Here is a 13,460-nt window from a genome sequence, read left to right on the forward strand (position 1 = left end):
AAGGGAATGCATATATATATATAACTATATATAACTATATATATAGTTATATATATAACTGTTTAAATATCATACATAACTTAAAAAGCTTAATAAAATTATTAGTACATGAACAAACTGTAAATTCAGTGTCTAAAAAGTTCTTGTCATTGGAAAGAGAAATAAAACATGAATTTAAAAATGAGCTCGAGGAAGAGAGAAAGATAAAAAGGGAGAGAAGTTTATATTGAAGAAATGGGGGAAAAAAATGAAGCAAGTAAGAGCTTAAAAGAGAAGAAAAGGATAAGCACATGGCAACAGGCATATGTATAAGCTTTTTGTGAGAGAAAAAACAACAAAACAACCTTAGTCCTCCACTTAAAAACAGCGATTGAAGCAGCTCACTAGACTGAAAATGTCTTGTATTTAACATACAAAAGTAAAAGAGGAAAATATATTTTGTTCTCTGTACACGGTGCCACTCCTCAATTTTGTAAAAAAGAGCCTTCCTCCTTTGTGTTTTTGCTCAGGTAGCGTCTTTGCTGTTTGTGCCGGGTTGGTACCAGTATAGCAGTAACGTGGGTTCACATGCTGATCTGAAGTCAGTATGCCAACACAATGTCCACAGCTGACCCCTTTAGGTGATGACTTAGAACTGTTCTCAGGTCAGTGTAGTGAAGGGAAACCCGCTCGTAATATTAGTGCTCTTCTTGAGGCAGCCTTGTCATTGCGACTCCACAAATGTTATGAGTTTGACGGCTTGGGCCCAGTCTAGTTTCTGGATTAAACTTCACCCTGCAGTCAGAAAGTTTAATGATTAGGTAACTGGATCTTAGCTGGACCTAAAGTGTAGTCTTGACTCTCCTTGAGTCAGTCCAACGATATAACGTCAGGTATCCCGCCGTAAATAGCTGCCACCGCTGCTTCAGTGCTGCTCCGGCTGGCCACCACCCCGGGGTGCGTGTGTGAGGAGTGTGAGCCCGAGTGTGAAGACGAGTGTGTGGAGTGAGTGTCGCGGAGGCTGCCGGACGAGACCAGGCTGCTGGTGCTGCCCGAGTTGCTCGCCCCGTTGGTCGGCGCGGTCAGCGAAGTGGCTGAGGAGGCTCCCGATTGGTCGAGGAACAGCTGGGAGGAGGAGGAGGAGGAGGTGCTGTAGGGCAGGAAGCGGTTGAGAAGCAGCTCGTGGTCGTCGGAGGCCGAAGCGGCGGCTGCTGCTGCCATCACCATGTTGTAATGCTGAACGGTGAGAGAAAAAGAGAGGAGGAAGTGTTCACATGTTGAGGCAGCCAAAGTAACCAGGAGCCGTATTCACAAAACACCTTCACTCTAAAAGTCGCTCCTGACTGGCTGAGTTAATAGAAACTCCAGGAGGCGTGTGTGTTCTTAGTTTAAGAGTAATTCATAAAGCATTTTAGCACTAAAGGCTCCTCCTGAGTCTGGGAGAAGTGAGAGGAACTGTAGAGAACTCACCTGCTGCGGCAGGTAATGAGTTATGTACAAATACAACATTACATCAACTTTTAAAAGCATATAATTATGGTGGCCGAGGTAACAAGAATCTACTCAGCGAGCAGACATGATGGTTTTCACAACTCTGCACTTCTTAGCCACTGGAAAAATAATGTCTGTCAGAGTTATTCATCAAACAAAAAGTGTGCTATTCAGACAGTTTGACACTTCATTCAGTGTACATTAAATATTCACTGCAATCATTAAATAAATATATCTGATGTCGCTGAATTACAGGGTAAAATTGATCCTGCTGCATGTAGAAATACTCAACATGAAGTCAGAATTTTACTTTGTTACATGAACACATCTGTTAAAGTTTTTAGATGGATTGTTGATGTTAATGTGTCTAACTGCCATTGCTCTTCGTGTGTTGATGAATATTTTAGTTCACATTCACTGTGGACATACAGGTAGTAAGACTGGAAGCAGTCAGGCCAGTCAGTTCCTGATTGAAACCAATAACAACAACAAAGATGATAAACATTTACCTCGAGATTACAAAACCCAAATTACAAACTAGTGGTATCCAGCTGTGCAGGTAGTTTTGGTTTTATTTGTCCGGGTTTTGAGATATCCGCCGCTGACTTTTGTGTTCTGCTTGCAGCATTAAAGAAATAACATGCCTGCCTCCAGTCTTCATAGGGGCAATTTCTTCAGGAGAAAGTAGTTCCAGTGAAAACTGTCTGCAGTGACGTCTGTGGTCTCAGCAGAGTAACAGCATTATTGATATGGAAATGTAGTTGCTGTTGAATTATTTAAATGTCATTTTTCTATACCGTGTGATCCATTCAGCCTCACTGTATCGGGGGGGCGGCATAAATCTCAAAACTATCTAGAATGAAAGATGAGGACATCAGAAATCGAGAGATGTCTATATTTACGTTTGACTACCTCACAGAATTCAACCCATCAGTAACTGTGAGGTGACAACCATCATTTGTCTCATGTCTCCTTAAATAGCCAGTGGAGACAGAAACAGACAGGGAGGAGGACATTTAGTGCTCACCAGCAGGTTGTGTGACACTTTATGGGCAATTCCACCAAATACCAGGTTTCAAATGTTTTTTTTTTTTTATTCTTTAGTGTTTGACTCTGCATGCTGTTTACTGAGAGAGAGCGTTTGTTATCAAGGAACACTAAGTGAATGGCTTTTGCTTTGTTTTTTGTTAAGCACAAGTAGATTTCTTCTTATGTAGAGTCACAGCCCTCGTATTATTTTGAAATGAACCACAGTCACAGCCTCCCAGGACTTCACCGAAAATAAAAGAGCTTCAGCTTCTCCACATAACGTGATGCACTGTTGTACGTACCTGATGATTGTCGCCTTGAAGAAAAGAGAAGAAGTTCAACTCTGGAAATCAGACAGGCAGATGGTGAGTCGATGGTGAATATCACCAAAAACTAATATCACAGATGCAAATACAACAACGAGTTTTAAAGTTAATAAAAGCCAGAGGTATGTTGTACTACTGGAGGAGTTCTCGACCAGATAAATTAGGCCTTTTATAGTAAAAATCTAAATGAGAACAAAAGTCAGTTGTTATTCTGAGACTGCCTTTGACCTCTTCGGCTTCCCCCCCCCCCCCATTAAACTTCCCTGCAGTTCATTAATAATTAGAGACTTTTTTCACACCGTATGACTAAATCACATTTTGTTTATCTGCTTGTTGCGACTCTTAATGAAACTACTGTAATACTCATAATTAAACTGAATACAAACGTCATTATATACTCAGAATTTCTGCCTTTTATGTCTTCGGAAAATTGGTTTCTCCAGAAGAATTAGTTACGAGAGTTTGGCCGACACTACCATGAGTGTAAAGATGTAAAGATGAACCAAATCATCTTAAGTCTGTGTGTGTTTGTCATTACCTGAGAGGTCGTTTGGGGTGTGGTAGTAGGGTCTATAGTCCTGGATCAGTGGGGGGACAGGAGGGATGTAGCTGGTGTCTACGGCTGGCATGCTGGGAGTACGGCTCACAGGAGAGGACTGGTGGTGCAGGTTCAACACTCTGAAGGCAGATACAGAGGAAGAGGTTTAGCGACAAAGAGGTAAGGAGGCCTCTTAATTGATAATTAGGTTTTTATTTCATGTCACATATATGGGGTGAGTCACAGGACACATTGTCTCCTCCACTGACCTTGAAACACAAACATCTGAACAATAACATATTCAAGTCAAACGCAGCACCAGCTGTTTCTACACAGACGCACATAATTAATCTTAATTTGACAGAAAATGCAGCTGAGTTGTGAAGTGGGAGGGCTGCTGGTTCTAGAAATTTCCACTCTGTTTTCCCACTTCAGTTCCTTTCAACAATGTTCTCGGTGTTGTTTAACATAAAAACTCTCCCAGATATTCTAACTATCATATTGTTTATGTTACAACCACCCAGTTTTAGTTATTGTAACGTTGTTTCTGAGAAATAATTTAGGCATGAAGGGCGGCTCTAAATACTACAATACCCATGAGCCTCAGCCGCATTTTGGACTGATGATTTAATCAACAGTTCATAACATTGAGGGATTTTTACTTCTACTTTAATCATCTGTTCATGATGCTTATGTGCAGAAAAACAAACAGATTCAGTGTTTTTCTTTTGGAAAGTCACCCATTTCTAGATCTATATATCCAACTTAACCTTCAAAAAGGAGTGAAGACAAAGCTTTCTCAGTCAGCACTCTTGGCTACCTACTGTGAGTGCTGTTGATGTGTAACTTGTGAGTTCAAGTGCAAAACTCATGAATCATTTAACACCTAGATACATAACTACCCATTAGAGCAGCTGAAATGAGCCTCATTTCCACATTTAATGAAATACAAACTGCGTGTGGAGATGAAACCACAGTGTCTGACCCTTTGTTGATGACAGGCGGCGAGGTCGGGGACATAGAGGGACACGCTCGTTTGGGTGGAGGAGGCAGTGGCGGCGGCGGGGAATCCTGCCCCTCGTCTTCTGAGGAGCTGTCCAGTGTCAAGTCGATCACCTCCACTTTCTTGCTATTGCTGCTGTCGCTGCCACCGTGGCTGGACGACGAGGAGCTCCGCTGTTCTGAGCCTGCAGACATCCGACATGAACCTGGGGAGCAGCGGTGACATGTTAGTTTGTGTTTGCGTGCTCATGTTTATGATGTTCTGAGCCTGCAAAAACAAAGCGCTGCTGAACACTGTGTGCGTGCCAAAATGCACATATACACATTTCCCCTGCTCTCATATGCGATACGGTATGTTTGTTACTATGGAGACAGGCAGTTTACTCAGTGGCATTATGATTGATGCCTTACCAAATGAAAACTGACAATGCATAAACAAAGAGGGGAGGGGATGTAAATGCACAGTCTCTCTCTTCTAACCACGTCTCTTTAATCCTAATTTAATTACTTCCAGCCTTCTCTGCCTTCATGTAGAGGCAACCTTTCTGTTTCTTAGCCCAGCCTGTCCCCATATCCTTCTCCATGACATGTCTCACCATCCAGCCCGTTGTTATAGGAAGCAGAGGAGACCTCCTGCACTTCCTTCTTAGACCTCATGGGGGCCCAGCTGCCATCCTCTTTGAACTGGATCTCATCACAGTCCATGCAGCTGTTGAGGATCTCCACAAAAAGCCTGAGAACAAACATACGCGTCATACACAAACCCATCCAAGATAACGTACACAAACACATGCAGAAATTGGTATTATTTAAACAAACGCTGGGCAAAGTGGAAAAGACCATCCACTTTAAATGAAGTTTTAAAGACAAGAAATCTACTCTAAACAGGCCAACATCAACACTGTGCTGTAAAGGTCTCTCTAAATAAAACACACAGTGAGTTAATGGAATACCCCATCAAAATGTCTATGTTTTGATATTATATACTCGCCACCTGAAAGCTTTAAAGGTGGCTGAGTGAGTGAATGAGTACTCGGAACATACTGAACATTTGCATCAAAGACAGGACACTCATAAGGTAGATTTCTGGTCCTTCAAAAGGCTACACATGATGAGGTTTAAACAAGGTGTGTGAGTGTTTCTGTGCAGCTCTAGATTTTGTATCAGTGTTATCAGTTACAGACAGGGGCAGTCTTTCCTTTCATGAGTAAATGTATACCATGTATACAGGATGAAAGACAGCAGTGGCAGAGGAGGTGACGAGGTAAAACAGCTGAGTTTGACAAAAACATCTTAACGCAAGGTCCACTTACTGAGACTGCACAGAAGAAAGACTGTGGAAGACCGCAAGATGCAGCTGAAAGCTCCAGAAAACAGCTACGAAATGGACCTTGAGTTGAGATTTTAATATATCAAACTACTGTTTCCATGGTCAACTTTTATGCTCAAGAGCTAATTTTACTGATTTGTTTCTCCTTTTCTGGTTGGTTGACATAGTTGCTCAAAAGAGTTAAAGAAATAGTTTGATATTTTGGGAAATAAGGTTATTTGCTTTCTTGCCAAGAGATAGATGAGACAATCAAAATTACTCTCATGTCTGTCAATATGAAGCTACAGCCATCAGCTGGTTAGCTTAGCTTAGAATAAAGACTGAAAACAGCTAGCCTGGCTCTGTACAAAGGTAACAAAATCCACCTACCAGCACCTCTGAAGCTCACTAATTAACGACGAGATGTGTTTTCAGGTTAAAGGTTTGAAAATCACCATTTCCTAACAGGTCATCTGTAGGATGGGGAGATGGGGGTTGGTGACTTACCCGTCGATGATGAGGTGTTCATAGGGGGCCTTTTTGTCACAGACAGGACACACCCAGGTGGGCTTCTTCTCGTTCATCTGGATGTAGAGTGTGGCGTCAAAGCACTGCAGGTGGGAGCATGTCAGTGCCCGGCATGGGATCATCAGCCGCATCTTCCCCAGCTGCACAGTGTGCACACATACACACATGTAGTCAGGGCATGAAGAGGATACACACAAACCCACATGGAAAAAGGTACATGATAGGGGTTGAGAAGACACTTTGACAGATAGATCATGTACTCAAACCGCAGTTAAGGACATGTATGTGTGACATGTGTGGAGACACATACAAAGAAAAGAAAAGAAAAGAAAAGAATGGATGGACACGTCTTGGCATGACTGAATCTCTAAACACCGTCTTAAATTCATGAAGAGCAGGGAGCAAGTTTACCGGGCAGAGCAGCGACACTCGAAGGCTGGTCGTGGCTATTTCACTGTCTGGGTCTGCTGTTAGCTTCTCTTTGACTGCAGAGGAGAAGTGCAACACACAACGAGTGAGTGAGAGCCAGACAGAGCCGGATATGTTCTTACAAACGTGCTCAGTTTCTCATTTCAGACTGCAGCTCCTTTACTACTTGTTTCAAACCAAGGTCACGAATGAAGCAGCACTCTGTAAAATCTATTCAGGAGCTCCTCCAGCTATGTGGGCCCCCCTCTGCACCTGAATCTTCTTATAGCACTTCCCATACAGTGTGAAATATTTACAGATATATACAATTTTGTGATTCATAATACAACTGAAATCAGAAGGAATTTGGCCATCTGACTGGGTCAAGAGTTTTAAATCTTTCTGCACACAAGATCACCAGAAAGTATTGTTTATCTCTATTAACATGAGAAGTCATGGAGCAAAAAACACATTTTGCCACCAGCTTCTTCAGTTTAACTCACCAAACAGACAAGATATCACATTCAATATAAAGTTCATTTGCAAAAACTGATATCTCTGTTTTTATCTATCTTCCTAAATCATTTGTGCACTCAAGGGAATGTTTAATTTATTCATTTTAAGAATGGTGTTCATCTGTTTTTGCAAATTAATTCTTCTTAATTAAAAAAAAAAGTAAAATCATGAAACACGGTTCTTATATAATCACATATTGGCCCGCTAATATCTGAGTTGGATATATTAAGACCTAAACATACAGAGTTTTATATTTAAATTATCATATTATAATGAAATTGTATTTAATGTGGATCAGTCATGTCTGGCCAATGCCCGATCCGCCTAATAAGGTCAATATCGGCCCTGAAACCAATCCGCCATATTGGATCTCTAAAAAAAAAGAGGTTGACAGTCCTTACTGAGTGCTCTGGAGTGGTCTGGGTTTCTGATGCCTTTTGCCCGTAGTCTTTGTAACAGCACTGTGGATGACTGCTGCTTCACCAAGTACACTGCCATGGAGTAACTCTGTGGACATGAAGGCACACAGTAATGTAACAAAGTGCAAAGTGATACTTTAAAATCCCGCAGAGACACTTTTTGCTTGCCAGAGTCAGAGTTCTGGGTCAGTTACAGACGACGTCCTTGAACGGTGTTACTCGAGGTAGCTTCAGCAGGCAAGATCCTTTCTAACGTAAAGTCGATCCTCCTGCTCAACAAATGTACGATCAGCCATGTGTAAAGAAGAACAGGGGGTTGGAAGACCTTGTGCTCTGTACGCTGACATTTGAGGCCAGTATGTACTTCCTTTACTGCTCTCTATTGCCTGCCTGCAGAAAAACGTCAAGCTCAACCCAACTCAACATAAATCAGCATATGAGATAATAGACTATTTCTAGTAAAATTAACAGATTTATTTGGTCTAAAATGTTTCATCTAAACATTATTTTGTCAGTAACTTTGCCTTCACTCAGCGTGGATATGGGCTTTCCCTGAAGTTGCGTTTTTTACCCTTTCTTACTTTGCTCCATTTAATGCTTGTGTTAGATTTTTGGCTGTAAAAACTCAACACAGTGGGGGCCAGAAATCCCACTTCCTGGGCTTCAAACTGCTTCCCACACACTCATACATGTGATTCACACACACACACACACACACACACAACCATTTAATCCCACAAGTACTGGAGGCAAGACTGGTCAAAACTGAATTTAAAGCTACTGTATGTAATGGAAGTCTGCTTTAAGTCTACATTCATTTTAAACTAGACTGTTTCCTGTTGTCACATGTTTGTAGAGCATCTTTTTGTCTTGGTGGCGTCTGTTTGTCTCGTCCATGTGAACACAATAACCCACGACAACAACATGTGATGATTCTCCATTGACAGAATCCGATGCAATCAGATTTTGCAGCAACTCATATATATATTCATATTCACTCATATATTCAATTTAAATGGACAAGAAACAGAATAAAGCAAGTAAATCTTTAGATTTGAGAAGCTTTTATCGACAAATGTTTATCAATTTCACTTGATAAATGACTTTATCACGTATCAAAACTGTCATTGATTATCAAAACTGGCACTTCATGAGTCTTTTGTTAGAAACATTTTGGTTCTTACCCTTCCAATCTCAGCGGTCCACGACACCACAATGGTATTGGGGACCGTGGTGGACAATCTGACCAGTGAGGTAATGTTGATGGGCCGGCTGGGCCGCTTGGGTTCTACGCCGTTTTTGGTTGGAGGAAGATAACCCTACATGAAACAGAGAAAATGTTAGCCTTTTTGTTCGAAATATTATAAAGTTAAATCAAACAGTCATCAAGAAACACTGACATGAGAGACAAGGCAGGAAAGGTGGAAAAAGAGAAAAGCGTGTCAGATTGTGGCATGTGGTTAATGCGGAGCTCCTCACCGGCAGGTTACATGGCTTCCCATTGACTTTCACACACAGATTGGGTGGAAAATGGTCTTCCTGAGGACAGCTCGTCTCCGACAGGCAAAACCGCAACTGAACTTGAACTGAGAAGTCACATTTGGTCCCCGAGATGTCCCTTTGAGCACAGAAACCAATTTATCACTACAAATCTGCAGAAACCAAGTACATTTATGAATAATTCATAAACGATTCACCATCCTGCATTGACAGAGAGGTGTTCATCTTACATTGAGCTGCTGATCTGCTGGACTTGCTGTGGCGTTAATGCAAAGGCGAAACATGTCTCCTGAAATCGCTGGCTGTTGTCTGATGCTGCAGAGAGAGGGAAAGAGAGGAAGGAGAGGAATGTTTATAAACCGGGAAAATTACATCCATGCACAAGTTTTTAACTGTGACATAATGTTGGCCAATTATAAAAAAAAAATATCAGTGACCCCAAGACAATACCACAAACAGTAGAGTACAGTAAACCGTAGTATTAATCTACTGACAAGCAGAATACAAACAAAAAGACGAAGAGGCGTGCGCACAGAAATGTGTCAGTGGGTGTCTCCTGCATAAACTATAATTATTGTGTAGACCACGGAGGCATGAAATTAGCAAAAGCTGAAGAACACCTGGACGTCAAAACCAGACCACCTCACACAGAGGTGAAGAAGAAGAAGAAAACGTGTGTGTGTGCGTGTGTGCTCTATTTATAGGCCCACCGAGAGGTGCTGGAAATAACTGGTGCGACTAACCCAGCCTTCATTAAAGAGACAGCAGGTTTAAAAAGACAAGAAAGGTTTGTGTGTATATGTTAGAAGGAGGTTAGCATGAAACAAGGAGCTATGAGGGTTCGAACCAAACTGTGTTTTGTATTTGAATGGTTCAACATTTTGGGAAATATGCTTATTCACTGTCTTTCCAAGAGTTAGGTGAAAAGATCGACACCACTCTCATGTCAGTTTCAAGCTTCAGTCTGAAGCAAGAGGTGGGCGACGTTTAGCTTAGCTTAGCATAAAGACTGGAATCAAGGGGAAACAGCTAGCCCGGCTCTGTCCAAAGGTAATAAAATATACCTATCTGCACCACTAAAACTCACTTATTAACATGTTGTATCTCCTTTGTTTAATTTGTAAACAAACAGAAATGTAAAAATGACACTTTGTCTTTTTAGGTTGAGTTGTGAGTGAGCTTATCCATTTGACAAAAGAAATCTTAGCATGGTCAATAACCAACCCCCAAACTCAACAGTTTATCAGGTCTTTATGAGTTCATACAATACTGTATACTATAGTATTTATAACAAGTCTCTCCTTTGACCTTCTTTGAGATGAGTTTTGAGACCTCCTTTGAGTTTACCCTCATTTTAGCAAGATAAATTATGTAGGAGTAACAAGATTATGTTCTCTTATATAAGTAAGTATAATGAAAATAAAGTTTACGCTGTAATAATCTGTCTTTTAATGCTGTGTTTTAATGTTTTAAAATAAAAAAAGAAAGTGTGTGGTGGGGCTTTTTAAAGTCGCTGTTGTGCTAGCATGCTACAAATGAGCCAAAAAGCAGAAAGAACCAAAGCATGTTGACAGTCTGGAAGTTGCTGTGGACCTAAAGACAATCCAGATGGAGAAATGGTTCAACATGTAATGTACATAAACACACTGTATTTATTCCAAATGTGCAACTCTTTTAATTCAACAGTAAAACCAACTAAACACTTCAGCACAGGAGTGCTCTGCACAGCGTTGAGTTAGCATTACAGACCAGTGTAACGATTATTAAAACACTGGAGCGTTCTCGTCGCGCGTGCATATTTTGAGAAACATAATTGCTGAATCTCAGTGGGAATCTTTTGGCCTGAAGGCTGTGTAAGTGAGCAGGAAGACGAGTTACAGAATTACCTATCATGAATCATGATTGTTGCTTTAATCACTTAAAGTAAGGTTGAACTGTCAGTGAGTGACAGCTTAAAGACATGCGGATAATCTGAAAAAATGCAAACATACATGCACACACACACACGCGCACACACACACACACACACACACACACACACACACACACACACACACACACACACACACACACACACACACACAAAGCAGGATAAAACACATAGAGCTAATTTCTTTCCATGTAGGGCGTTGAGGGGGACGAAGTGTACTGCTCCGGCGGATGATTACTGGACCAATCATGTTCCTCCTCTCATCAGCCTTTCAAACAGCCATTAATTTTCCCAGTAATGTCCCATGTTACCACCCACATGGTATATAATTTGTATGGCATGTATTTATTGTACATTTCTGTTCCTGCGTCTTTTGAGCAGCAGCCTGTGTACTGCAGAACAAAATCATACGCACCAAGTGTGCTTTCGAACAACAGTCTTCCTCCTCTCCGGGCACACGGGCTATAAATAGATAGTGCTCCCTCTCTCTCTGTCATCTCTCTCTCTCTCTCTCTCTCTCTCTCTCTCTCTCTCTCTCACTCACTCACTCTCTCTCCCCCATCATCTCTCAATCGCTCTATAAGTCACTCTCTCTCTGGCAGTGGATTTGTTTCTGGTGTTTTTATGTGTGGTTAGGAGAGATATGAGAAGGGTTGAAATGAGCTTTGATTGATGTCTTCCTCTCTGTCTCTCTCTCTCTCTCTCTTACCCCAATGCACACACAAACTCCCACTGTGGCTTCTTTAAATCCAGTGATTTAAGATGCATACACAGCATTTGTCATCAACTTTAGGATGTTTTTATTTGTTTGAGACACTGTAACATTCAAACTAAGACTAGACATCAGACTGTAATTGTGACAGAGAAGTCTGGAGTATCGAAACCTGTCAGGTACAGATTTTTCATACCCTTCCTGGACAGAAAAAACATGTATCTTCAAATTTGGTGATTTTGAATGTGAATTTTTGTGAAAATTCTCCTACTTATTAAGCTAAATAAACGTTTTAAAGTTAGCTGGACAATGCATCGTCACAAGGCTGAAAACAGGGCTGTTTCTCTGAGCTCATGAAAAGTTGATTTGTTAGTGATACGTGGTTCTCACAGGACAGCGGCGCTACAAACATATGAGGATTTTATAGAATAAGATGCATCGCTGTAGATTAAACTACCCAACAGTGTAATTTCCCCCCAGGGATCAATAAAGTATTTCTGATTCTGATTCTGATTCAGTACATAAAGTAGTTCAAAATATTGTCTAAAACACAGCCTTGCCTTGATAGAAGCTACGGTCTTCAAAAACCAAACACGCGGATCGGTGAAAATACAAACTAGGTGACGCATGTACATGTATGACTTTGGATCATTTGATAAATAGAGCACAAGACAGAATTTTATCACATGTGGTTGAAGAACCTCCCTAGTTGAGGAATCAAGTCATTATAAAGAATTAAGTTGACTAGATCACATACAGAATGTGATTTCAATAAATGAAGTCTCTATTTAACTTCACTGAAAGAAGACAGAAAATTAATGACGCTATGAGAAGAATTGTAATTACTGTTATTAAGCACATTTATGCCACTGCATGCAATCTTATTTCTGCTTAGTGGCTCCTATTAGAATATGAACATTAATAAATCACTGGGACATTAATTTTGAGACTCAAGCGTAATTACAATAAACAAATAACAGCTTCTGTCAGTGCAAATCTCCCAGCATGCGTCATCAAGTAGTAGAATTTGTTCTGACTAAACATCAGAGCTGATAAGACCTTACTCTGTGGTTTAAAGGTGCAGTCGTCAGAGGAGAGGAGGGCAGTTCAGGTGACTTTTTGTAAAGTGGATATTAGAGAGCTTCTGGGGAAAAAAACTTGCCAAGTTGTCTTGATGAGAAAAGACATGCTGCTTCTTCGTCAAGCTTTAAAATCAATCAGACTGTTTTGAAACTGTGTTTTAAATGTCAGTAATTGTGTGAAACGCGTTATCATGGATCGAAGAATGCACACTGAGAAAGAGGCCTGGTGCTGATGAGTGTAATCCTGCAGATTGTCTGTCCTTCATGGTGCCTGGTGTTCGAGACCGCCTGCTGTACCGGCCACCGCGCTGCATTTCACGTTGTTTGGTAATATGAAATGTATGTGTTGGAAAAGACAGATGGTGGGAAGAGTGACAGATGGGAAAATGACCTCCAATGGATTGATATTTACAGTGAAGAGGAAATAAACCAAGGGGGACCCAACACCTACAGTCAGTTGCCATTTTATTAGACATGGTATATAAAACTACACTGAGAGGTGTTTCCAATATTTTGTCCAACCCAATTAGAGAAAACAATGATCACTGCAGCCCTTGTTTGTGCTGTTGAATTGTATTGGGTGTGTTTCTAATATTTATTCTAACCTCAATGACGTGAATGGGGTGGACAAAATAATAGAAACACCTGCCAGTATTTTAATAGCGCCACAAGCCTTCATGAAGGCAGGATT

At 41.0% G+C, this 13,460-nt stretch overlaps 1 protein-coding gene across 1 annotated transcript in view; it reads right to left on the bottom strand.

Moving 5' to 3' along the window:
• Positions 1-494: 494 nt before the first annotated feature.
• The window catches only part of LOC139282405 (E3 SUMO-protein ligase PIAS1-like), a 45,396-nt gene continuing 32,430 nt past the window's right edge, over positions 495-13,460 (bottom strand). Inside the window, exons 3-13 of the mRNA XM_070902104.1 lie at positions 9,276-9,360; positions 9,025-9,163; positions 8,730-8,864; positions 7,528-7,633; positions 6,614-6,687; positions 6,182-6,342; positions 4,962-5,098; positions 4,349-4,571; positions 3,364-3,503; positions 2,802-2,842; positions 495-1,215 (exon numbers count right to left, since the gene is read on the bottom strand). Coding sequence (XP_070758205.1) covers positions 850-1,215; positions 2,802-2,842; positions 3,364-3,503; positions 4,349-4,571; positions 4,962-5,098; positions 6,182-6,342; positions 6,614-6,687; positions 7,528-7,633; positions 8,730-8,864; positions 9,025-9,163; positions 9,276-9,360 — 1,607 coding nt within the window. The 3' untranslated portion in view covers positions 495-849. The remainder of the gene's footprint in view (positions 1,216-2,801; positions 2,843-3,363; positions 3,504-4,348; positions 4,572-4,961; positions 5,099-6,181; positions 6,343-6,613; positions 6,688-7,527; positions 7,634-8,729; positions 8,865-9,024; positions 9,164-9,275; positions 9,361-13,460) is intronic.

This window comes from Enoplosus armatus, chromosome 1 (genome assembly GCF_043641665.1).
Source record: "Enoplosus armatus isolate fEnoArm2 chromosome 1, fEnoArm2.hap1, whole genome shotgun sequence".
Lineage (NCBI taxonomy): Eukaryota > Metazoa > Chordata > Actinopteri > Centrarchiformes > Enoplosidae > Enoplosus > Enoplosus armatus.